This window comes from Staurois parvus, unplaced genomic scaffold (genome assembly GCF_062004578.1).
Source record: "Staurois parvus isolate SC_StPar_1 unplaced genomic scaffold, SC_StPar_1.0 ptg001375l, whole genome shotgun sequence".
Lineage (NCBI taxonomy): Eukaryota > Metazoa > Chordata > Amphibia > Anura > Ranidae > Staurois > Staurois parvus.
In genome coordinates, this window is record NW_028319171.1 from 110,587 (window position 1) to 136,890 (window position 26,304).

General features: G+C 49.0%; 1 protein-coding gene across 1 annotated transcript; it reads left to right on the forward strand.

The window, feature by feature from the left end:
* The first annotated feature begins 558 nt into the window (after window positions 1-558).
* On the forward strand, window positions 559-26,250 carry LOC149436341 (uncharacterized). Its single transcript, XM_089661713.1, has 9 exons — window positions 559-625; window positions 2,287-2,325; window positions 3,439-3,486; window positions 5,797-6,058; window positions 13,438-13,592; window positions 19,342-19,392; window positions 22,751-23,024; window positions 25,688-25,848; window positions 26,168-26,250. The coding sequence occupies exons 1-9, from the start codon at window positions 559-561 to the stop codon at window positions 26,248-26,250; spliced, it is 1,140 nt and encodes a 379-aa protein (XP_089517839.1).
* Window positions 26,251-26,304: the final 54 nt, after the last annotated feature.

Below are 26,304 nucleotides of genomic sequence, written 5' to 3' on the forward strand. Positions count from 1 at the left end.
TTCACCAATCCTTAGGTGTGGGGGCTGAAGAAGTTTTCATTTTTCCGGCTACAATCAATTACAGAGAATATTTGTTGCTCTGGCAAGAAATGCCACGTCCTCGTCTCTGTAGGAGGAACTGGGAGAGAAAAATCGCTCTGAAAACTACGAATCCCATCACCCCCCCCCCCCCCCATTCTTTACACTCTGCAATCATCTTGCTTCTTCCTTTTTGTTTTGCAGCGACTCGGTATCGGATGGATCCGGGGCCCGGCATCAGGAGTAAGTCTGTGAATGTTTTATATCCTTGCTTCATTCCATCTGGAGATCTGTGCCCATGTGTTCTGGGTAGGGGGCGTGCGCTACCCGCGACACCATTCGGTTCCAGCCGGTGATTACTCGCCGGCGCCCGGTGATTGCTGAGCATCTCCGACGGGGGAGAAACCTGTATGTAAACAATACAGATCTCTCCCCTGTCAGCTCCTGCACACTGCTTTGTATGGTTCTGCATAGCAGCATGCTCACAGTGAACCACCAGGCAGGCAGGGGACGCGCGTGATCCGCAAGCGCGCCCTACCCATGCTGATGATCGTGGCCCTGGGTGTCAATCACTGGGTCCTGGACGATGATTATCCGCCGTGGCCCGGTGAGTACCTGTGATCGCCGACTGACAGCCCTCCTCCCTGTCAGTTTGAGCACACTAATTGGGATGGCTGAGCACAGCCATCCTGATCAGTGTGCTTACAGTGAAGTACACCCCCCCCTACTAAAACACTCTCAGCACACAGTGTTGTACAACACAGTACAGTGTTGGTGCTGTTTATGAGCACTGATCACTGTATTGGTGTCACTGCTCATGTCAGTGACACCAAGTCAGTCCCCCCCCCCCCCCCCAGTGTAAGAATGCCAGCCGCAATCCCGCAGTCCTGCTATAAGTCGATGATCGGCGCCATTACTAGTAAAAATAAAAACTAAAATAAAACAATCCCAGTATATAGTATATACCGCCATTTGTAGACGCTATAACTTTCACGTAAACCAATTCATTATTTGGATTTTTTTTTTCAGCAAAGACACGGAGCAGAATACATTTTGGCCTAAATTTATGACGAAATTCGATTTTTTTACATTTTCGGACATGTTTAAAAGCAAAAAGTCAAAAATATTGTTTTTTTTAAAGCACAAAAAATAAAAAACGCAGAGGCGATCAAATACCCCCGAAAGAAAGCTCTCTTTGTGGGGAAAAAAGGGTGTAAATTTCATTTGGGTGCGGCGTTGCACGACAGCGCAATTGTCAGCGTATTTGCTGTATTGCAAAAAATGTCCTGATCAGGAAAGGGGGGAAATCCTCTGGAGGGGGAGGGGTTAAACAGAGACATTCTGTTTAACCCCTCCCCCTTCCGGTGCGTTCCGGTGCGTTTTTTATGTTTTTTACCGCGTTCCAGTACAGTTCTGTGCAGGAAAAACGCAGCCTCTTCTACTTTTCTACTTTTTTTCTGCAATCGGAACTGCGAGCGCTGATGTGAACTATGACATTGACAACCAGATCACCGACTTTCTGTGCGTTTTGGATGCAGAAAAAAAGCAACTGAACCGCATGGAGTATGAACCGGCCCTAACAAAGAAAAAAATTAATAATTTAAAAAAAAGTTAAAGTGCCCCCTCCACCCCCCCTTGTGCTCGCATGCAAACGCAAACGCATACGTTGGTTTTTAAAAACAAGCTGTAATAAATTGGAGTTTTATATTTTCTACAGAGAACCCCATGAGCCCCCCCCCCCCAAGCCCATCTTTGGGAACCCCCCCCTTCCCCTTCCCTAGAGGTATTCCTACCTAAACCAGGTGGACAGGACTAGATCCTCAGGTAGAAATGTTTTTTGACCCTAACCATCCCTGCATTGTAAATCTCCATAAATGTCTAGGCATCATCTGACACAGTGGCTGAGTGGTTAGCACTTCCGCTTAGCAGCACTAGGGTCGTCGACTCCCAACCACCGCACCACCTGCCTGGAGTTTGGATGTTCTTCCTGTGCCTGTGTGGGTAATAAAAATATATTTGCACTATTTTATTAAAAATGCAGCTCCCCTTGCATAATTTGAAATCAGTTCTCAGCAGCTGAGGGCAGGATTTCCTGGTTTGTTGGGTGCGGGATACAAGAACCGCGGTGCTTGGGATGGTTGTTGGGGGTCTGGAAAGCAGGATGTGGTCAGGGTCAGATTTCATTTACTGCTACAGGCCTAAAATATTTTGGAACCAGAGAGGGTGGATATAGTTTGTTATATTGAAGTTTTCTGTTATTTTTTGCAGACCCCCCTACTGAGGTGGAAACAAGCCCAGATGTTGGAAGTGAGTATGTGAACGTTCTTCTTCTTCTACCCTATAATTAATTTAGTGCTAAATATAAAACCCATCAACCCAACTGTCCATCCAGAGCCTCTGGTTTATGGACCGGATACCTCCTAAATATAGAACCATTTATCCAACTGTACACCCAGAGCCTCTGGTTTATAGACCGGATACATCCTAAATATAGAGCCATTTATCCAACTGTACACCCAGAGCCTCTGGTTTATAGACCGGATACATCCTAAATATAGAGCCATTTATCCAACCGTCCATCCAGAGCCTCTGGTTTATAGACCGGATACATCCTAAATATAGAGCCATTTATCCAACCGTCCATCCAGAGCCTCTGGTTTATAGACCGGATACATCCTAAATATAGAGCCATTTATCCAACTGTACACCCAGAGCCTCTGGTTTATAGACCGGATACATCCTAAATATAGAGCCATTTATCCAACTGTACACCCAGAGCCTCTGGTTTATAGACCGGATACATCCTAAATATAGAGCCATTTATCCAACTGTCCATCCAGAGCCTCTGGTTTATAGACCGGATACATCCTAAATATAGAGCCATTTATCCAACTGTCCATCCAGAGCCTCTGGTTTATAGACCGGATACATCCTAAATATAGAGCCATTTATCCAACTGTCCATCCAGAGCCTCTGGTTTATGGACCGGATACCTCCTAAATATAGAACCATTTATCCAACTGTACACCCAGAGCCTCTGGTTTATAGACCGGATACATCCTAAATATAGAGCCATTTATCCAACTGTACACCCAGAGCCTCTGGTTTATAGACCGGATACATCCTAAATATAGAGCCATTTATCCAACTGTACACCCAGAGCCTCTGGTTTATAGACCGGATACATCCTAAATATAGAGCCATTTATCCAACCGTCCATCCAGAGCCTCTGGTTTATAGACCAGTCTCGTGACTTATCTGGAAGCAGCAGTGGCTGGAAGTTGAGTACCTTATGGTATACAAATTCCTTGGGAAGGAGACAGTAGAGGTAATCTTTGTGATGTGGGAGTGGAAGGCTCCTCCAGCTAGATATACTCGATTCATGAATGTTCTTTAAGTTCGGCCTTCAATCTATTCCAGGTCTTTGGGAGTCTGAAGTAGAAGACATCAAAAAACATTCCACTGCAGGTAACGTTCCATGTATTGGTCCTCATATAAGAAAAAATATTGGGTTTTCTTATTGTTAAAAAAAATTATTGAAGGTGTTAATAAATATATGTTTTACTCTATCAACGATTCATACTTTACTTCTTGAGAGTACTCATGTAAATTGGGACAGGCTGGTTGGGGCCCCAGTGCATTACTTTTCCCAGGGGCCCGTGATGCTATTAAGACGGACCTGCATAGGTGTTTACAAGCATTTAGAGGCAGGAGAACTTGGTGCCAGAAAAAAAACCCACTGCCAGTGTCACGGCCCATCCGTCACGCCACGCCCACAGCGACTAGCTACCAAAGGGCACGCACACATGGCCGTGACAGGGGGGTAAAGAGGGAATAAAGGGGACTCAACTTTGAATATATAAAACCGTATATAAGATCAGCCTTGATACCTTTTCACAGCCCGCACTACCTTTGGCCACCACCAGATGGAGACTCCACTCCAATCCAGCTGGTCGACCACACACTGGCAGATACAAATCTTATACAATCTGGTGCACACTAAGGGTTGAGGAGCAGCCTAGCAATTACACACCCTTCTAGAGTCCCTCCAGCTATCCCAGCGTGAACCCCCGTGCTAATCACTCTTCCACTGTCCATTTGCAAACACTAGGCTTTCGGTTGGCTTCTGACGCTGCTTTTCTCCTGGTGTTTAGAAGAGTTGGGCAATCGCCCAGTGTGCATGGGGTCTTGAAGGCATGGGTAACTGGTGTGTGCTGTATAAAGGGCTCAGCTACACAGGTGATTTTGCAGCAGACAGTAGCAAAGTTAGCAGTCTGTTGGTCAGATCCAGTGGCGTATTTTCCCGGAGGCAAACAAGGCGTTTGCCTTGGGCGGCAATTTTTAGGCACCGCCTCCCCAGAGGAAGTGGCAAGGATGGGGACAACCAGAGCTCCCCCATGGGAGGCTGAGGCTGCGCAATGCTGGAGGCTGCGGGGATAGCCGGCTGCTTCTTCTTTCCCTCCAGTTAAGGTCAGTGCAGGAATCGGGTGGTTGTGGAGGGTGGTGGTGGCAAGGGGACTGTTGTATGGTGGCAGACTATGGTTCCCGGGGAGAGGGAGGTTGTGGGGGTGCCCGATTATAGTGTTGCCTAGGGCAGCATCAGGGGCGGACTGACCATTTGGAAACTCGGGCAGTGCCCGAGGGCCCGGGGTCAGTAGGGGGCCCCATGAGATGCCTCTGGTACCTTTTTCATAGGCTTTTTTGAGTTTGGCCAAGGACACAGGGCCCCCATGATCCCCTATTGCCCGGGGGCCCCATGAGTCGTCAGTCCGCCCCTAGGCAGCACAATAAATAAACACACCGCTAGTCAGATCAATCCCAGAAAGTCTAATCCAACAGAGTCCAGGTACCAGACAGGTAAACAGAGAAATGACGGACAATTGCTGATAACAGGTTGATGAGGAAAAGATAAGACAAGCTGAGTGTAGAGTCCAAACATTTGCAGGAATAATCCTGGACATCCACAGACATAAATCACACTGAGCTGAATCCAGGACACCAGAAGCCATGGTAACTATCACGTACCTGGTGACAGAGGCCAGTGGAGAGAGGGCTTCCCTTGCGGCTATGTTCCAGACTCCCCTGAAGGTGGGACAGCAGGAGACAGGCCCGGAGTAGCACAGGTCACCTATGGGAGTGCTTGTTTGGTGGTCCACCCAGGAGTACGGCTGATGCGCTGAGATGGGTCTGCAGGCAGGGAGCGCCTGTGCGTGGTATGCAGGTCTTCCAGAGAATAGAGGATCACAGGATAACCAGTTCGAGCCAAAGTCGGGTGCCAGGTGGGGATCGGAGCAGACGTAGTCAAGAGGGATAGCCGAGGTCATACACAGAGATCAGGAGAGAAGATCCGTTAGACAAGCCGGGGTCTGGGTTAAAGAAAGCAGACAGGTCCAGGAGCAAGCCGAGTCATTAACAGGAAATCACAAGTCAGGATAGCAAGGGAACAAAGGTACTAAGGAGCCAGAGATCAACCAGCACCTGAGAGTAGTGCAGGGCTTCCTTATAAAGACCGTTTGGCACCAAATTTGAGCCGATGTGAACTTCTGCGGCCATGCAAGGTACTGGCAGGGGTGCCAGGTCTCCTAACACCTCTGCCGAGGACCGAGCCCTGACAGTAACCTGTTGATCAGGCATTGGCTGGAGGTCCAGCAGTCTGCAATAATGCTTTCTTGATTAGACCAGGTGTGCACTGCAGAGACCTGGGTGTCAGTAACAATCAGCAGATGGTGATGTTTCAAGGCTTGTTGTTATATCTTGAATTTTAATATTATATTTTAGCACACAATGTGGCTTCCAAAGGAAAAACATCTCAGTCCAGCACTAAACAGAGAGCAGCTTCCAGATATGCAATCGATGGCCAGCTTTCTTCCCAATGTGCTTCAACGGAAGTGGAATATAGGCCCTGGTGGAATCTAGACCTAGGATCAAACCACGTTATCTTCTCTGTGGCCATTACAAACAGGAGAGACTGCTGTGCCGAGGACCTGAGCGGAGCTGAAATTCGAATAGGAAACATCGCAGACTGGAGGGAGAACCCCAGGTACGTCGATGATATAGCTTTGTCTGTGGTATAATTACTGAATAACTGTGGCTTTCAATAGACTGAGCTTTGCAAGTGTTGTGAATCTATGGTTCTCTTTGCATTTACAAACCATTCTGCTTTCTTCCTGAGTCAGCCTGTAGGCTGGTGCAGTCCACCTTCTGCACTGCAGGTGACACTCAACCGCAGTGGCTTTGCAGAGGGACAGGAAGTCAAGAGGAACATGGTTCCTCTATGGTTTCCTGGGTCACTGAGGAAGCTAACCGGTTGAATGCTGCCACCCCATGTGACTCTGGTGGCCATCTTGGATCAGGCAGAGTCTATTTAAGATCCTGGTCCCCCGTATTGGCTTGTTTTTAATGTGTGGGTAGTGTAGGAACAGGTCACCCGTCTGTCAGGGACAGTGAATAGCAGAAGGGAGAGGTTCTAGATGAGTAGGGAAAGGATAGGGCAAAGCCATCCTTCCTGGAAGTCCCCCCATTTGGGTACAGACTGGCCCACAAAACAGATGCTGCTGGCACATCCAAGACCTGGTCACTGTTATATCCTGTGACTGTTCCTATTGGGGTATGTTCCCACCAGGCTTACTGTGAATTGCGAACATTAACATTTAACAAGTTCTGTTTCTTGCAACTGGACTCTGAGTGTTTACTGCCACCCAAAGCATGCTGCACCACCCCACAAGCTGATATCTAACTGCAGCACACACCCCATGTTGGGAAAAAAAAACATTGGTTACACAGAATTTGTGACATGTTTATCTAGGCCAGTGTTTCTCAACCTTTTTTCAGTCAAGAGACCCTTTAAAATCATGGACAGTTTTAAGGCACTCCATTCTAGTCAGCCTGGGAGCGAGGGAGTTAACCTCAGGACAGGCTGGGAGGTTCTACAGGTCAGGGTTTCTGGATCCCTCCCATTCTTCCAGAAACTGATGAACCATGTGGAACAGGGGAGAAGAAGGGGAGGAGGCCAAGATCTGCATGTTTGAGGGACCTTGACCAATCCCCTGGTAGGAGGTTAGGCATAGTGACCAGGGAAACCTTCAAATATCCCAGAGCCTGGGGAGCAGGGGAGTTGGGTGGAAGATAAACTGAGAAGAAGGCTGGGGAGCAGGGGAGTTGGCTAGAAGATAGACTGAGAAGAAGGCTGGATTGTGGAACCTGGGAGGGGGCCCTACCTACAGGCTGGTTGCTGGACTGGAAGATTTCAACTGCTTCAACGTCTCCTGAGGACAACCTGTTAGCAGGGAAGGAGCCAAGCCAGCATAAGGCCTGAAGGCAGCCACTAGAGATGAGCGAATTATTCAAAAATTCGATTTGGCTGATTCGCCGAATTTCAGGAAGAAATTCGATTCGATGCGAATTTATTCGCTACGAAGTTAACTTATAAAAAGGGTTTCTAGGCTTCAGAGAGCCTTTAAATTAGTGCAGAACACTGTACCTTTAATTTAAATGCCCTTGGAGATGAGGAAGGAGAAGGAGAAGGATGAGAAGAAGGAGAAGGAGAAGGATGAGAAGAAGGAGAAGGATGAGAAGAAGGAGAAGGAGAAGGAGAAGGATGAGAAGAAGGAGAAGGAGAAGGAGAAGGATGAGAAGAAGGAGAAGGATGAGAAGATGGAGAAGGAGAAGGATGAGAAGATGGAGAAGGAGAAGGATGAGAAGAAGGAGAAGGAGAAGGATGAGAAGAAGGAGAAGGAGAAGGATGAGAAGAAGGAGAAGGAGAAGGATGAGAAGAAGGAGAAGGATGAGAAGAAGGAGAAGGATGAGAAGAAGGAGAAGGATGAGAAGAAGGAGAAGGAGAAGGATGAGAAGAAGGAGAAGGATGAAAAGAAGGAGAAGGAGAAGGATGAGAAGAAGGAGAAGGAGAAGGAAGAGAAGAAGGAGAAGGATGAGAAGAAGGATGAGAAGAAGGATGAGAAGAAGAAGGATGAGAAGAAGGATGAGAAGAAGGAGAAGGATGAGAAGAAGGATGAGAAGAAGGAGAAGGATGAGAAGAAGGAGAAGGATGAGAAGAAGGATGAGAAGAAGGAGAAGGATGAGAAGAAGGATGAGAAGAAGGAGAAGGATGAGAAGAAGGAGAAGGATGAGAAGAAGGAGAAGGATGAGAAGAAGGAGAAGGAGAAGGATGAGAAGAAGGAGAAGGATGAGAAGAAGGAGAAGGATGAGAAGAAGGAGAAGGATGAGAAGAAGGATGAGAAGAAGGAGAAGGATGAGAAGAAGGATGAGAAGAGGAGAAGGATGAGAAGAAGAAGGATGAAAAGAAGGAGAAGGATGAGAAGAAGAAGAAGGATGAGAAGAAGGAGAAGGATGAGAAGAAGGAGAAGGATGAGAAGAAGAAGAAGGATGAGAAGAAGAAGAAGGATGAGAAGAAGGAGAATTCCAAGCCGGCAAAAAGTGTATCTGCAGAGCTCCGCTATTTCTTAGGCTATTTCTGACAGTTCTGTGACATTCACTCCATACAGCGGTTGAAACATTGTATCTATTTGTTTCCATAAATGGATCCATTTATGGAAACAAATAGATACAATGTTTCAACCGCTGTATGGAGTGAATGTCACAGAACTGTCAGAAATAGCCTATTTCTGACAGTTCTGTGACATTCACTCCATACAGCGGTTTCAACAACATTCACTCCATACAGCGGTTGAAACATTGTATCTATTTGTTTCCATAAATGGAAACAAATAGATACAATGTTTCAACCGCTGTATGGAGTGAATGTCACAGAACTGTCAGAAATAGCGGAGCTCTGCAGATACACTTTTTGCCGGCTTGGAATTATTCTTATTTTCATCCTACTTCTTCTTCTTCTTCTTCTTCATCCTCATCCTCTTCTTCTTCTGAGGATGAGGATGAGGATGAAGAAGAAGAAGAAGAAGAAGAAGTAGGATGAAAATAAGAATAATTCCAAGCCGGCAAAAAGTGTATCTGCAGAGCTCCTCTAAGTGTATCTGCAGAGCTCCTCTAAGTGTATCTGCAGAGCTCCTCTAAGTGTATCTGCAGAATAGAGGAGCTCTGCAGATACACTTTTTGCCGGCTTGGAATTATTCTTATTTTCATCCTACTTCTTCTTCTTCTTCTTCTTCTTCTTCTTCTTCTTCTTCATCCTCATCCTCATCCTCTTCTTCTTCTTCTGAAGATGAGGATGAGGATGAAGAAGAAGAAGAAGAAGTAGGATGAAAATAAGAATTCCAAACCGGCAAAAAGTGTATCTGCAGAGTTCCTCTATTTCTGACAGTTCTCTGACAGCTCCTTCACATGTACAGCGGTTGAAACATCTGTTTCCGAATAAAAACATCTGTATCCTAAATGGAAACAAATAGATACAATGTTTCAACCACTGTACATGTGTTCCTTCTGTCAGAGAACTGTCAGAAATAGCGGAGCTCTCTGCAGGGACACTTTTGCCGGCTGATCGGGAAAAATCCGATTCGCGCACCCGAAGTAGGCAAATATTCGGATTCGACGCGAATCAAATTTTTCCTGAAATTCGTATCGAATTCCGGTTCGCCTGGTTCGATTCGCTCATCTCTAGCAGCCACCAACCCACAACACTAGCAGGCGAGGACAGTGTGGGTAATTCTACACTTCCTGGGCCAAATAAGGGGAGAGTGTGGTCAGGTGCAATACTAGTCTTCATCTGGGACTGCTTAACTGCAAGCTCTTGGGACCCCCTTGCTCAGGGATACCCTCAGCACAGCTGGGTGAGGAGGAGGATTCATCTGGGATCTGAGGAGGTAAACCAAAAAGAAAAAGAGACAGTGCTATATTTTTTTCCCTCTAGTCCACATTTTTTTACATAGTTGCTAAGAAGATCATCTTCAATTTGTACAATTCCTTGGGCATCCCATATACTCCAAGACCCCATCCAAGTTGTTAACCCCTTAATAAAAACAACTAAAACCAGCTCAAGGACTGTTTACTGACTTTGAAGGTACACGTGTGGAGAATGTGTGCTGCCTGGCTGTGCAGGGCATAGGGGGACCCAAAACAAATCCAGCTGCCATTACAAGGGTAGTGCTACATGGGCATCACAAGAAGACCAAGCATGAGAAAATACCAGCACTAAAATCCCAGGGTCCCCCCCAAAATCCATACCAGGGCCTATCCGAGCATGCAGCCCAGCAGGTCAGGAAAGGGGAGGGGAACAAGCAAGTACCCCCCCCAAAACCATACCAGGCCACATGCCCTCAACATGGGGGGTGCTTTTGGGCATGGGGCTCCCCCTCAAAGCACCTTGTCCCCATGTTGATGGGGACAAGGACCTCTTCCCCCCAACCCTGGCCGCTGGTTGTGGGGGTCTGCGGGTGGGGGGATTATCAGAATCTGGAAGCCCCCTTTAACAAGGGAGCCCCCAGATCCTGCCCTCGCCATGTGAACGAGTATGGGTGCATGGTACCGCTAATCAATCAGAAAAAAAGTGTAGTAAAAATGATAGGAGACAGTCTGTGACAAGTCCTTTATTAAAAACAAAAAGTTAAAAAATGTCCCCTGAAGTAGATGCAACGTCAATCATGATGCCCTCCGCCACCCGAAAAAAGAAAAGAAAAAAACTCTGCTGTCGATGCTGGCTCCCGGCCGTCTGACAGCTGCGGCAGAATGACAGTTCTTAAATACTGTGGTGACATCAACTGGGTGACCCCGCCCCCTTGTGGCATCATCATGCGCTGTGATTGGCCAAACCATTGAATTACTTTGGCCAATCACAATGCACTGTCAGGGCGCAGTGCATTGTGGGGCACGGCGTGCGAACAGCCCTCCGAAAAGTGCTCAGAGAAAACACGAACGGCCCATGTTCGATTTGAACTTACATTCGACTTGAACATGAAGCCCATCACTAACGGTGGCAATACTGGGATGTGAACAACCCCGTAGCTGGAATGAAGTGAACTTGCTTAGCCGGCTTTAGGCTGTCAAACAGAAGTAAGGCCCACAGACTAGTAGACTATACTTAGCAATTGTTCATTTCGAGAACGTTCATTCAATTTTCTAATGGAGTCGAATCAACATTCATTTTTGACCGAGGTGACAAGAAAATATGAAGGAGCAGGATGGAAAAATGTTCTTTAACAGACTAATTTCTAACAGGGTATGCTTTTTTGGCTGGGAAAGTCCATGACTGATGGACATGCAGAATATCGAGGCTAATACTTACCGCCTAATCCATAAAACCACCACCACCCTTCAACGTCCCCCACCTAAATGACCACGTGACTCTCCTTTTGGTGTAAAACCGGCCATAGCAGCCATTTATTTAACATAATACTTCTTACAGTACACTCAAATAATAACTGACAGTAATGATCCCAACCGGGTCCTGGGTCTTCGAAGGCATTGTTACTCACATCAAAACTCGGCTGTATCTGGCACCCAATAAAAAGGCCCCCAGCCACCACTACACCGCCTCGGGGACAATGCTACAGTTACGTAGTCCCAGATACAGCCAATGACCTCCCACATTACCAACGTGACCTTATAATTGGGAAGGAACACCCATACCTACGATGGGCCCAACCCATAATCCACCAAATTGTCACTCCAGCACCACCTTCAAAGAACCATCGACCCCTACCGGCTGCCATGACAAAACAAACAGACAAACACCTCGGGACACAAAATGCCCTTCAGGACAAGAAACAAAATCAATGAACCCTCACAAAACAAACAACAGGACAAACACAAAGAACAAACCAGAACCAGGGGCGGACTGACAACTCATGGGGCCCCCGGGCAATAGGGGATCATGGGGCCCCTGTGTCCTTGCCCAAACTCAAAAAAGCCTATGAAAAAGGTACCAGGGGCATCTCATGGGGCCCCCTACTGACCCCGGGCCCTCGGGCAGTGCCCGAGTTTCCAAATGGTCAGTCCACCCCTGACTAGAACCAAACAGCAAAACAAAACAACGAAACAGCTACAGGGAGGGAGGGCGGGAGAAACCACCCCTGGGCTGGCACAAGCTCCGACTGACCTCTGACAAGACCCAACCCCCCTCCTAATCCTGGCAAGACCACCACCCAAGCTTGCGTACTCCAATCAGGTAAGTAACCACCCCCTTACCTCCTGCATATACTCCCACCCGAATACACCCTCCGCCTCGTCTGCACGCCCCAGTCATGCTGGCCTTCCCTTTTAGCTTTGCTCAGTCCAGGTCCTGACTTTTGTTCCAAAATGGGGTGTTAAAACCAGATAAAATTTGGAAGACCCTTTGAATGCCATTAATCAAGTCATCGAAGGTTCAGAGAATTTACGTACGAATTCTTGTATTGATTTTTGTAGGAACATTTGTTTGAAAATCTGCTAGTATATAGCACCAACTTAGAGATGGTGCAGCCCCCTCCTGTCTGACCCTCTCCTACCCCATGTGTGCTGGGCTCACCTGGGTTCCATTAGGATAGTAAGCAGAGGGAAGATGAGAAACATTCATTTCTCCATCTTCCTTAGGGGCAATCGGCCTGGAAGATCTAATCTCTGAGCATTTCCAGTTTCAGAGATTTCAGATCCTGGAGATAATGGCCGGGAAAACATCTGAAACAGGGCTGCTGTTAGAAACCATGGGGCCCCATACAGCAAACTTGACAGGGCCCTTCCACCAAAAAAAAAAAAAAAAAGGTTTCCTATGCTTCAGTTATGAATGAACACAGTGAGTGAGTGATTGGTATTGATCACTCATTGTGTTCATTTAGGAAAGGAAGAACTGGTAAATGTGACATATTTTCTGGAACCTTCCCCCACTCTCCATCCTGAAGGATCCCATCATGTGCTTGCAGATGCCGTTGGGAAGGAGAGGAGGGAAGCTGGCAGCACTACGAGAGTGAGGGGGCTTGGGCAGCAGGGGGAAACATATGGTGCACAGGGAGGGTGATGGGTGCAATGGGGCAATTACTGGAACCGATCCCCTGTATGGCTCTCTCTGCAGCAGCTGAAAGCCAGCAGAAGGGAGAGGAGAAGACGTCACCTTCTCTGCCCACATCTGATTCACCCAGTTGCCTGGGTTCCCCCGCTGGCCTGGACCCCGTACAGGAGAACTGGTGGTACCCCCTTATCCACAGCCCTGAGTGTAAAACCTAAAGTGACAGGGAGGCCGCAGGGGCTCCCTGGAGCATGGGTAAGGTCGCCATTGTGACCCCTGTGGCCCTTCAAGCTCAGTCCATGGTATCAGGGGACATCAAGAGAAAGTTTATATATCAGCAATGAGCAGAGTTGGGAAGGGGCTAGAATTCCTGACAGTTTATTTTTTGTTTCTTGTCGGGAAGGGAGAGTGACTCTACCCAGTAGGGAGTCAATAGAAACCAGACAGGGGTTCTAATCCTTTCCTTGTTCTATCAAAAAAAATGACATATCTTGGCTACAGATACACTTTAGGTTTGATATTTCTTACAGCTGTGGCGTTGTGTCGTCAATCGGTCTCGGAGAAACCTACTCCTTTACCTGCCATGGAATGGAGGGACAGTTTGTCACCATCGCAATACGGGGGAAGAACGTATCTCTGACCTTGTGTGAAGTCCAGGTGTTTGGACAGCCCAAAAATCAGTCAGGTAAGAAGAGATTTCCGAATACTTGTCAACACAAAGAGGGAGATTTACTAAAACCAGTGCACACAGAATCAGGTGCAGCTGTGCATGGGAGCCAATCAGCTTTTAACTTCGGCTGGTTTAATTACGCTTTGACAATAAAACCTGGAAGCTGATTGGCTCCAGATTCTGTGTGCTCCAGTTTTAGTAAATCCCACCCCCCCCAAAAAAAAAAATTAATTTTGACTTTGGTGATTGTAACGGAACCGACCCCAGACTGTGCTTGAGTACTTCCGTTAGAATACCGCTTCCCTGTCCGAACACCGACCACCGACACCACAGCCGACCATACAGGACTAGACAACACCAGTCTGTCTGAACATGGAACTCTATATTTGAACACAGATACAAGATATATACACTCAGGGGACAGTCCCCCCTCCCTGCATAATAACACAGATACAAGGTATATACACTCAGGGGACAGTCCCCCCTCCCTGCATAAGGACACAGATACAAGATATATACACTCAGGGGACAAACTTCCCCTCCCTGCATAATGACACAGATACAAGGTATATACACTCAGGGGACAGTCCCCCCTCCCTGCATAAGGACACAGGGCGGGGCAATCTACATTTAGTAACAAGAGACACACAGGTATTCAAACGTCACACCAGCAGACAGTCCCATCAGGAGGGAGGGCTGCTGGAGACACCCTCCACTAAACTAATACACATAAACACATACATCCCATAATTGTTTGCTCCCAAGCAGGGGCGGACTAACAACTCATATGGCCCCCCGGCAATAGGGGATCATGGGGCCCCTGTGTCCTCACCCACACTCAAACCACACTCAAAAAAGCCTATGGAAGGTACCAGGGGCATCTCATGGGGCCCCCTACTGACCCCATGCCCTCGGGCAGTGCCCGAGTACCAGAATGGTCAGTCCGCCCCTGCTCCCAAGCAAGACAAACAATAGAACAACGGGATGCAGCCACATGACATTAAACAATCCACAACCCCCCCCACCCCACTATTAGGACAGATCACCCTGTACACCTAACAGGCACAGGGTGACTTACACATAAGAGGGATATGGGGAGCTGAGACAGGGGTCTCCCCACCTCTCTAAAGTGAGCTGTGTTCCATGGGCCCCCCACTCAAAGTGATTCTCATCCAGGGGCGGCCTGACCATTCGAGCACTCGGGCATTGCCCAAGGCCCATGGTGTCAGCAGTGGGCCCCATGAAATGCCCCTGGTACCTTTTTATAGGCTTTTTTGGGTGTGCTTTGAGTGTGGGCAAGGACACAGGGGCCCCATGATCCCCTATTGCCCGGGGGCCCCATGAGTTGTCAGTCCGCTCCTGCTCCCGTCACAGTGATATTCTGTAGATTAGGAAACCGTTTATATAATGTCGTATTTTATTACAAGCTAACAAAGGTATTAAAATGGGAAAAAATGCATTTGGGGACTGGAAAAGGTCCATCATATCTTGGCTCTCATGGGATGCACTCGCCTTGCTGCCCTCATAAGACTGGAGAAGTCTAGAGATACTTCAATAACAAACAAAATGTGGCTTTATTGTGTAAAAAATGGTGTATTATACTCACAATATCATCTACAAGTACAAGCCCATCGCATGGAAACCCGTTCAGTCCGTAATACATCATAGAGTAACAGAACGAAGGAGTCTCAACGGGTTGACGTGTTTTGAGGAATTATCTCTTCCTCAGAGCCCACAAAGCTGTTAACTGCTCCCAGACTAATATATGGTGTGTGATATCAAGACCACCAATCAGTCCGGGGGTGTTTCAGGACCACCTATTGGCATGGACTAGCACTGTGTATCCCATAATGCTTTGTGACTTCAATCCCCACATGTGCCCATCTGCTTCAGGGTTGGAGGTGTTGTGCATTCAGAGATGGGATTCTGCATACCTTGGGTGCAACCAGGGGTGTATTTAGGTTTTGTGCTGCCCTAGGCAACACAAAAATTGGTGCCCCCCCCCCCACAGAAAGAACCTGACATAGACCAAGAGCACCCCTGCCCTCCCCCGAGCCTTCCACTACCACTGCCCCCCATACACCAGCCACCAACCCCCATGGCGAGAGAGAGAAAGACACTCACTTTAACAGCCCCGGACATCCCCAGGAACGAGAGTCGGGCTGTGCATACAACATCATGAAACCCGCAGCATCTCTCGGAACCCACCAGGTCCCCATGCCACATGGGTCCCTTCCATCCATTCTTCCAAGGGGCAGTGCTGCCCCGCCCCCTGAAAAATGCTGCCTTAGGCAAGTTCCTTGTGGTAAATACACCCCTGGGTGTAACAAGGGGTTATTGGAGTTCCTGTTGCCTTTCTATCATCTAAAACTAGTCTGCCCATTCTCCTCTGACACCAACAAGGCATTTTCCTCCACACAACTGCCACTCACTGGATATTTTCTCTTTTTCGGACCATTCTCTGTAAACCCTAGAGATGGTTGTGCGGGAAAATCCCAGTAGATCTTCAGTTTTTGAAATACTCAGACCAGCCTGTGACGGGGGTGACTTCGGGTAGGGGGCCAATGGAACACAGCCCCCTTTGGAGAGGTGGGGAGACCCCTGTCTCAGCTCTCCATATCCCTCTTATATGTAAGTCACCCTGTGCCGGTTAGGGGTGCAGGGTGAAATGTCCTGCTATTGAGTAGACATTTATAGGTGGGGTGTGGGAGTTGTTCATTGTTTAATGCCATGTGGTTGCATCCCATTGTTCTATTGTGTGTCTTGCTTGGGTGCAAACTATTATGGGATGTAGGTGTTTGTGTATTGGCTTGGTGGGGGGTGTCTGATGTATGTCGCTTGTTACTAAATGTATTGCCCCGCCCCGTGTATATATCTTGTATCTGTATTAAAATAAAGCAGTCCATTTCCTGTTTTAATACAAGTCTGGTGCTGTCTTGTCTTTTTTGGTCAGTGGTGGTGTCCGTGGATCTGTGTTTGGACAGGGAAGCGTGAGTCTAATGGAAATACCCTAGTGCAGTCGGGGTCCGGTTCCGTTACACAGCCCATCTGGAACCAACAACCATGCCATGTTCAAAGTCACTTAAATCCCCTTTCTTCCCCATTCTGGTGCTTGGTGTGAACTTCAGCAAGTCGTCTTCACCACGTCTAGATGCCTAAATGCATCGAGCTGCTGCCGTGTGATTGGCTGATTAGCAGTTTGTGTCACCAAGCCATTGAACAGGCAGACCTCATAAAAGTGGCCGAGGAGTGCATGTTTATGGCTCCCAATCATGTAAATGCAATGCAAGGCTTTAATGGTTCCATCGACCAGAAAAAACCTGGAAGGCTTCTCCAACCTCTGAGACCCTATTAGTGAGACCCTCACTTTGAGTTCCCGGATTTGTTGCTGTGACCAATCACATGGGAGTTCTCATACTTTCTATTACAAATGATTCCATATGATTCCTAAATGCATTGAGTTGCTGCCATGTGATTGGCTGATTAGCAGTTTGGCGGGAGTGGGACCTGAAGATGACCTTATATTTTGGGGCTTATTTGCTTTTAAAAACTCCCAAGGTTCAAATTAAAGAAAACTTTTTTTTTCTTCATAAAACCTCCGGTGTTCTGGTAGAAAGTTAGTTTGCAGCAGCTATTGACAGCATGTTAACAGAAGTAACAGTGTGCACAGGCAGAGGCGTACCTACCGCGAGGTCGACAAGGAGTTCGACTTGGGCGCCATTTGTAGGGGCGTGGACGCACTATTTTTGAGTTGCCTAGGGCAGCACAAAACCTAAATACACCCCCGTGCACAGGTACGCGCTGCTAGTGATCCGCTGGGCTATTAACTAGTGTTCTCTGCCTTCTTCACATCACCCTCCCACTGTGTCTTCCGAACCCCCTACCCCCACAGTAGTGTCCTTTACCCCCCCCCCAACGCAGTGTCATTTGCCCCTTCACATCACCCCTCCCACACTTTAGTGTCCTCTGCTAGCCATAGCAGTGTCCTCTGCCCCTCCCCCCCCACAGTAGTGTCCTGTACCCCCCAACAATAGCAGTGTCCTCTGCCCCCCTCCCCCCACAGTAGTGTTATGTACCCCCCTCCAATAGAAGTATCCTCTGCCCCTCCCCTCCACAGTGGTGTCCTTTACCCCCTCCCCCAAACGCAGTGTCCTTTTCCCCTTTCACATCACCCCCTCATCACACTTTAGTGTCCTCTGCCACCCATAGCAGTGTCCTCTGCCCCTCTCCCCCCCACAGTAGTGTCCTGTACCCCCCCCCAATAGCAGTGTCCTCTGCCCCCCCCCCCTCCCCCACAGTAGTGTCCTTGACCACCCTCCCTCAAAGCAGTGTCCTCTGCCCCCCTTCACATCACCCCTCTCTGTAATGTTTTCTGCCCCCCAATAGTGTTCTGGACCCCAAAAACAGTGTCCTCTGCCCCCCTTCACATCACCCCACCACTGTAGTGTCCTATGTCCCCTGTCACATTCCCCCCATGTAGTGTCCTCTGCCCACCCAATAGTGTTCTGGACCCCAAAAACAGTGTCCTCTGCCCCCCTTCACATCACCCCACCACTGTAGTGTCCTATGTCCCCTGTCACATTCCCCCCATGTAGTGTCCTGTGCCCACCCAATAGTGTTCTGGACCCCAAAAACAGTGTCCTCTGCCCCCCTTCACATCACCCCACCACTGTAGTGTCCTATGTCCCCTGTCACATTCCCCCCATGTAGTGTCCTGTTCCCACCCAATAGTGTTCTGGACCCCAAAAACAGTGTCCTCTGCCACCCTTCACATTACCCCACCACTGTAGTATCCTATGTCCCCTGTCACATTCCCCCCATGTAGTGTCCTGTTCCCACCCAATAGTGTTCTGGACCCCAAAAACAGTGTCCTCTGCCACCCTTCACATCACCCCACCACTGTAGTGTCATCTGCCCCCCTTTACATCAACCCCCCTCTGTAATGTTCTCTGCCCCCCAATAGTATTCTGGACCGCCAAAACCATGTCCTCTGCCACCCTTCACATCACCCGACCACTGTAGTGTCCTCTTCTCCCCCATAACAGTGTCCTGTGCCCCCCTGAAAGCATTGCCTTCTACCTCCCCACCCCCAAAGCAGTGTCCTCTGTCACTTTCACATCACAGCCCCCCCCCCCCAACTATAGTGTCCCCTTCAAATCACCCCCCCCCCAACACACACACAGTGCTGTGTAGGTAGCTGTCTCCTACCTGATAGCATGTGTACAGCAGAGACAGCATAGTGTTGGATGGAGGGCGGGAGCTGCCGGAGTTAACTTTTGATAACAAGCTGCTAATTGGTTGCTAGGACCACCTGGTGTCCTAGCAACAAATCTCTTGCTGGTTAACTCGAAAGGGTAACTGAGGCAGCTCCCACCCCCGGCCCTCCATCCAGCACTATGCTGTCTCCTGCTCTCCTCTCTGCAGTGAACATGAGAGTAGAGGAGGCTGGGGGGAAGCAGAGCAATGTTCATGATCTACCTGTTGGCTGCCTGCGGATGGCTGGTAGATGGTGATCGGCAACTTGCCAACCCCCCAGTTTAGAGTATTAGGGTTACCAGTAAGGTTGAGGTTAAGGGTCGACTCTGGTCTTGGTTCGGTTGAGGTTTAGAAGTCAGGTTCCATTTTGGAGTCTCTTTTTATCTCTTCGTGTGTAACAGATCGCCATTTCAGCATTTGGAATCCATCACTCTCTCACTGTATGTACTGATGTAGAATCTAATCGAATCCGCTGGAAAATGTAAACTTTGTTCTTCAATCCTTCTAGTTGATGAAAGTTGGAACAAAAGTCAGATGTGGCAGAGCCAGCACCATGGAGGTAAGTGTGTATACAGGTTGAGCATGATATCAAGGTGGTGTACAGAGACCAGTTCCTCCTTTGGTGGAGCCCATCTCAACATTCTTCCCATAGTCCTGAAATAAATGTTCCTTTTGGCAATACCTTTTATCCCGGCTAGATTTCCATTGAAGGAGCCAGTAGACATGCATCCAGTGTGATGGCCAAAGCAGCACCCCCTGATATGATCCCCTATTGTGACCAAGCATATTATCGCAACGTGGAAACACGAGATGGTCAGCGACACATGATGGGCATTGTATAGCTACCTGCACCCCATTCAGACAATGCCTACCAGTGGGAAGTCCTCCAGCAGTGACTTCCTTGTCATGTGACTGAATGTCGATGTTAGATTCGCATTGCGCTCATTTGGTAAAGAAAGCTCAAGGTTGAAGATCATGTGTGAGGATAGCGTAGTGTTTTATTCTGTAATTATTTAAGTGTATCCATGTCATTTTCACAGAGCGCCAGCGATTTTGCTGTGACTGATAATGGCATATGACTAGCTGGCAGGCCACCCAATTGCCTCCATGCACCCCCATAACATTCAGTGCCTCCCCCGCATGCATGCATGCAAGCCCGCCTCACTACCTGCCCCCTGGACCCTATCCCCTCTCAACTCCTCCGGTCACCCCCCCCCCCCTCCCTCATCCGCTCCCTCACCCACATCTTCAATCTCTCCCTCTCTACTGGCGTATTCCCCTCCCCCCTAAAGCACGCGCATATCACCCCCATCCTCAAAAAGCCCTCCCTGGATCCCGCGGACCCCAACAACCTCAGACCCATCTCCCTGCTGCCACTCACCTCCAAGCTCCTTGAACGCATAGTCTACGATCGCCTAAGCTCCCACCTTACAGACAATAACCTCCTTGACCCTCTACAGTCCGGCTTCCGTCCCCTACACTCCACTGAAACTGCCCTCCTCAAAATCACTAACGACCTACTAAACGCCAAAGCCAAGGGCAACTACTCTGTCCTCCTTCTCCTGGACCTCTCTGCGGCCTTCGACACAGTTGACCACCCCCTCCTCCTTAATAAACTACTCTCCCTTGGCATCAGAGATACTGCTCTCTCTTGGTTCTCATCCTACCTATCCCGACGCTCCTTCAGTGTCACCTACAATGGTGCCACCTCCCCCTCCCTCCCCCTCTCTGTTGGGGTCCCCCAAGGCTCTGTCCTTGGACCCCTTCTCTTCTCCATCTACACCTCCTCCCTGGGCAAACTCATACACTCTCACGGCTTCAACTATCACCTCTACGCTGACGACACCCAAATCTACCTCTCCACCCCTCTCCTCACCCCCACTATCTCCGCCCGCATCACTCACCTCCTAAATGACATCTCAGACTGGATGTCGCTACATTTCCTCAAGCTCAACCTCTCCAAAACCGAGCTCCTCGTCTTTTCCCCTGCCAACACCCCCCCCCCCCCTTCCTATCCATCATCACCAACAACTCCACTATCACTCCCGCCCCGCAAGCCAAAGTCCTTGGCGTCATTCTTGACTCGAACCTCTCCTTCCAACCGCATGTCAAATCACTCACAAACACATGCAGGCTCCATCTCCGCAACATTGCCAAGATACGCTCCTTCCTCACCCCAGACACCACCAAACTTCTAGTACACTCCCTCATCATCTCATGCCTTGACTACTGTAATTCTCTTCTCACCGGCCTACCCAAGTGCAGGTTCTCCCCGCTCCAGACCATCCTGAACTCAGCGGCTAGACTCATCCACCTCACCACCCGCTCCACCTCTGCCACCCCCCTCTGCCTCTCCCTCCACTGGCTCCCGATTGCCCAACACATCAAATTTAAACTCCTAACCCTGACCTACAAAGCCGTTCACAACATTGCCCCTGACTACCTCACCAACCTGATCCCCAAGTACCGCCCTACCCGTACCCTTCGCTCCTCACAGGACCTCCTTCTATCCTGCTCCCTGATCTCCTCCTCCCATGCACGACTGCAGGACTTCTCCAGGTCCTCCCCCATCCTCTGGAACTCACTGCCCCAATCCATCAGACTGTCGCCTTCCCTCTTCACATTCAGGCGCTCCCTCAAAACCCATCTCTTCAGGGAAGCCTACCCCACCCTCACCTAACGGCCATTCTCCCTCTTTCCTCCCACCCCTCATTCCCCTCAGCCACTTCCTACTGTACCTTTACCCCCTCCCTCCTAGATTGTAAGCTCGAAAGAGTAGGGCCCTCTTACCCCTCGTACGTTGTTTGTTGTTGTTGTACTGTGCCATGTATTGTCCCCCCTCTATTGTACAGCGCTGAGCAAACCCTTTGGCGCTATATAAACTCCATGTAATAATAATAATAATGTTTCCTTGGGTTTGCACACCCATTGGTGGACTTCCATTGGAAGACCCAGAACTAGGATTGGGCAGGGGGGGTGCCACCAGGTAGAGGGGAGGGAGACCAATGAATGTCCTTGGGTTTGCACACCCATTGGTGGACTTCATTGGCAGACCCAGAACTAGGATTGGGGAGGGGGGTGCTGCTAGGTAGAGGGGAGGGAGACCAATGAATGTCCTTGGGTTTGCACACCCATTGGTGGGCTTCAATTGGCAGACCCAGAACTAGGATTGGGCAGGGGGGATGCCACCAGGTAGAGGGGAGGGAGGCCAATGAATGTCCTTGGGTTTGCACACCCATTGGTGGACTTCCATTGGCAGACCCAGAACTAGGACTGGAGGGGGTGCCGCCAGGTGGAGGGGAGGGAGGCCAATGAATGTCCTTGGGTTTGTACACCCATTGGTGGACTTCCATTGGCAGACCCAGAAATAGGATTGGGGGGGGGGGGTGCCACCAGGTAGAGGGGAGGGAGGACAATGAATTTCCTTGGGTTTGCACACCCATTGGTGGACTTACATTGGCAGACCCAGAACTAGGATTGGGGTGGTGTGCCACCAGGTAAAGGGAAGGGAGACCAATGAATGTCCTTAGGTTTGCACACCCATTGGTGGACTTCCATTGGCAGACCCAGAACATTGTCTGGCTCTGTTCAATACTCAATTAGCTTCAATGGAAGTCAGGTGAGACATCAGGAGTGTAAAAAAAACCCCCCTGATGTCTCATTAAAGAGAACCCGTCGTAACAAAATTTTATCACACATGGGATTTAATGGCAGAGGGGGACCTGGTCTGTGACGTCATAATGTGACACCAGTGGATCCGCTGGGTAGATGGGTACGTGAATCGAGGACCATGCTACATAACAGGTGGTGGGGGGGTAAAAATTAACAAAATGCAAGATGGGAGGGTGTTACTTGTTACCTGTGATCATGTTGTAAGAATCAAAGATCACTGAGACTGCTTTTGATAAATTTTCCAGCTCCCAATGTGGCCCCAAAAGGAACAGCCACCCAATCCAGTGATCATGAGCGCGCACAAGCCAAAAAGGCCATTGATGGCTCGCTGTCAAATAATCATCCGCACTGCAGCCACACGCAGTATGACCTCGAGCCTTGGTGGAATCTGGATCTGAACTCCAGGATGAGGATCTTCTCCATCGCCATCACCAACCGAAAAGAATGTTGTGGCCACAGACTCAACGGGGCCGAAATTCGCATTGGGTTCTCCAAAGACGACGTGAGAGAAAACGCAAAGTAAGGACACGGAAGGATGTAATTTTGGTGAACTACAAATACTAATGCCTCGGGAACACATTGTTCGATCACAGAATTGATAGCGACATATCTTGAAGACGATAGCCATGGAGTGCCCCCTACCAAGCATTGCTCAACGTACCAATTCCTGACCTTTCTACTCATAGAATGGGCGTTGGTCCTCCATATTTTCATGGCCACCCGACTCAAAATATTTAGGGACTAGAAAACCCCAACCCTACAGCAGCAATTCTAGCTAGTGGTGCACCGAAATGAAAGTACCCCATCATTGGTGTCAGTGGGCGGAATAGTGCCCCATCATTGGTGTCAGTGGGAGGAATAGTGCCCCATCATTGGTGTCAGTGGGAGGAATAGTGTCCCATCATTGGTGTCAGTGGGAGGAATAGTGCACCATCATGGGTGTCAGTGGGAGGAATAGTACCCCATCATTGGTGTCAGTGAGAGGAATAGTGCCCATAGTGGATGCCAATGGGAAAAATAGTGCCTCATTGTTGATGTCAGTGGGAGGAATAGTGCCCCATCATCGGTGTCAGTGGGAGGAAGAGCGTCCTATTGTTGGTGTCATTTAGGGGAAATAATGCTCCATCATTGGTATCGGTGGCAGGAATAGTGCCCCATCGTTGGTGTCAGTGGGGGGAATAGTGCCCCATCATTGGTGTCAGTGAGAGGAATAGTGCCCCATCATTGGTGTCAGTGAGAGGAATAGTGCCCCATACTGGGTGCCAATGGGAAAAATAGTGCCTCGTTGTTGATGTCAGTGGGAGGAATAGTGTCCTATTGTTGGTGTCAGTGGGAGGAATAGTGTCCTATTGTTGGTGTCAGTGGGAGGAATAGTGCCCCATCATTGGTGTCAGTGGGAGGAATAGTGCCCCATCATTGGTATCAGTGGGAGGAATAGTGCCCAATCATTGGTGTCAGTGGGAGGAATAGTGCCCCATCATTGGTGTCAGTGGGAGGAATAGTGTCCCATCATTGGTGTCAGTGGGAGGAATAGTGTCCCATCATTGGTGTCAGTGGGAGGAATATAATATCATTATAATAAAACACAGTGCAGCACTATATGCCAGGTCTCCCAGCACAGTCTTAGGATCATGGAGGAGATTCCAGGAGACAAGAGCATGGAGGAGATTCCAGGAGACAGGCAGTTAATCTAGGAGGGCTGGACAGGGCTGTAGAAGGTCCTTAACCCATCAGCAGGACCGGTATCTGCTCCTTTGTGCAAGGAGGAACAGGATGAGCCCTGCCAGAACCCTACAAAATGACCCCCAGCAGGCCACTGGTGTGAATGTCTCTGACCAAACAATCAGAAACAGACTTCATGAGGGTGGCCTGAGGGCCCGACATCCTCCAGTGGCCCTGTGCTCACTGCCCGGCACCATAGAGCTGGATTGGCGTTGGCCATTGAACACCAGAATTGGCAGGTCCCCCCCTGGCACCCTGTGCTTTTCACAGATGAGAGCAGGTTCCCCCTGAGCACATGTGACAGACGTGAAAGGGTCTGGAGGAGCCGTGGAGAACATTCTGCTGCCTGTAACATGGTTCAGCATGACCGTTGTGGTGGTGGGTCAGTGATGGTCTGGGGAGGCATATCCATGGAGGACACACAGACCTCTACAGGCTAGACAATGGCACCCTGACTGCCATTAGGTATCGGGATGAAATCCTTGGACCCATTGTCAGACCCTACAGTGCAATGGGTCCTGGGATCCTCCTGCTGAGGTGGGTCCTGGGTTCCTCCTGGTGCGGTGGGTCCTGAGTTCCTTCTGGTGCAGTGGGTCCTGGGTTCCTCCTGCTGAGGTGGGTCCTGGGTTCCTCCTAGTGCGGTGGGTCCTGAGTTCCTTCTGGTGCAGGGGGTCCTGGGTTCCTCCTGGTGCGGTGGGTCCTGGGTTCCTTCTGGTGCAGTGGGTCCTGGGTTCCTCCTGGTGCAGTGGGCCCTGGATTCCTCCTGGTGCAGTGGGTCCTGGGTTCCTCCTGGTGCAGCGGGTCCTGGGTTCCTCCTGGTGCACGACAATGCCTGGCCTCATGTGAGGAGAGTATGCAGGCAGTTCCTGGAGGATGAAGGAATTGATACCATTGAATGGCCCCCACACTCGCCTGACCTAAATCCAATAGAACCCCTCTGGGATGTCATGTTTCGGTCCATCCGATGCCCCCAGGTGGCACCTCACACTGTCCAGGAGCTCAGTGATGCCCTGGTCCAGATCTGGGAAGAAATCCCCCAGTACACCATCCGTGGTCTCATTAGGAGCCTCCCCCTACGTTGTCAGACATGCATACAAGCACGTGGGGGCCACACAAACTACTGAGGACCATTCTGAGTTGCTGCAATGACATTTCACCAACATGGACTCGCCTGCTGCATCATTTCTTCACTTTGATGTTCGGGGTGTCTGTGAATTCAGTCCTCTGTAGGTCGATCATTTCCATCCAATGATGGGGCGTCCTTACGTTCCTCACCCATCCCCCGTCCATGTCAGTATAGAGATCCAGCAGGAGATTCCTCCCCATTGGGGTCTGATGGGTTCTCAGAGTCGTCCTCCATGTTCTGGAGCCGTGTAGATATTCGAGAAGGTTGTAGTAACTTTCTGTAGACATGAAATGTATAAATAAACGATCGATGAGGTTCGGGCTCTGTGTTCCAGGTGTGCGATCCTTACCAGGGTGGAGCAAGGAGGAACTCTCTCCGTGAACTGCCATGGCATGGAGGGGCGCTATGTGTCTGTTGTCATCCCACGCCGTAGAGAGTCCCTCACCCTCTGTGAGGTTCAAGTCTTCGCTCTGCCAACCGATGAGCCAGAAAACGGTAAATCGCAATCAGCAACAGGAGAATTTCACATTAATGATCATTTTTCAGAAAATTACAAATATTTTTTGCAGTTTTAGGTACAGATTTCTTTAGATTTCTCCATTCTTGGAACTTCAGAACCTCAGAACATCTCTGACTTTTTTTCCAAACCTTTAGTTTTTGACCTTTCTACTGAAATTAAAGGAATAAAAAAAAAATATTTATTGAAAATTAAAATGTAATAGTAAAAAAACGTATTTCCTTCTTTTAATGGATAATTATAAAATAAATAATAGTTATAAAATAATTTCGTAACTGTTTGTAATTATTTTAACAGAGAAAATAGATCTCGAACCTGAAAAGAAGCCAAAAACTCTGAACTCAGGTAGGATTTTCAAGCTGTGCATGGTAAGAGGTTAGACTTAATTGTGCAAAATAATTGTTACATTTTACAGTTTACCGTAAAAAAGAAAA

What these genes read in the sequence shown, in the direction of transcription:
- LOC149436341 (XM_089661713.1), top strand. Translation starts at nt 559, where the DNA reads ATGCTGATGATCGTGGCCCTGGGTGTCAATCACTGGGTCCTGGACGAT. An exon ending in TGATTATCCGCCGTGGCCCG is followed by an intron (nt 626 to 2,286) that starts GTGAGTACCTGT and finishes TATTTTTTGCAG; the next exon opens with ACCCCCCTACTGAGGTGGAA. An exon ending in CAAAAAACATTCCACTGCAG is followed by an intron (nt 3,487 to 5,796) that starts GTAACGTTCCAT and finishes ATTATATTTTAG; the next exon opens with CACACAATGTGGCTTCCAAA.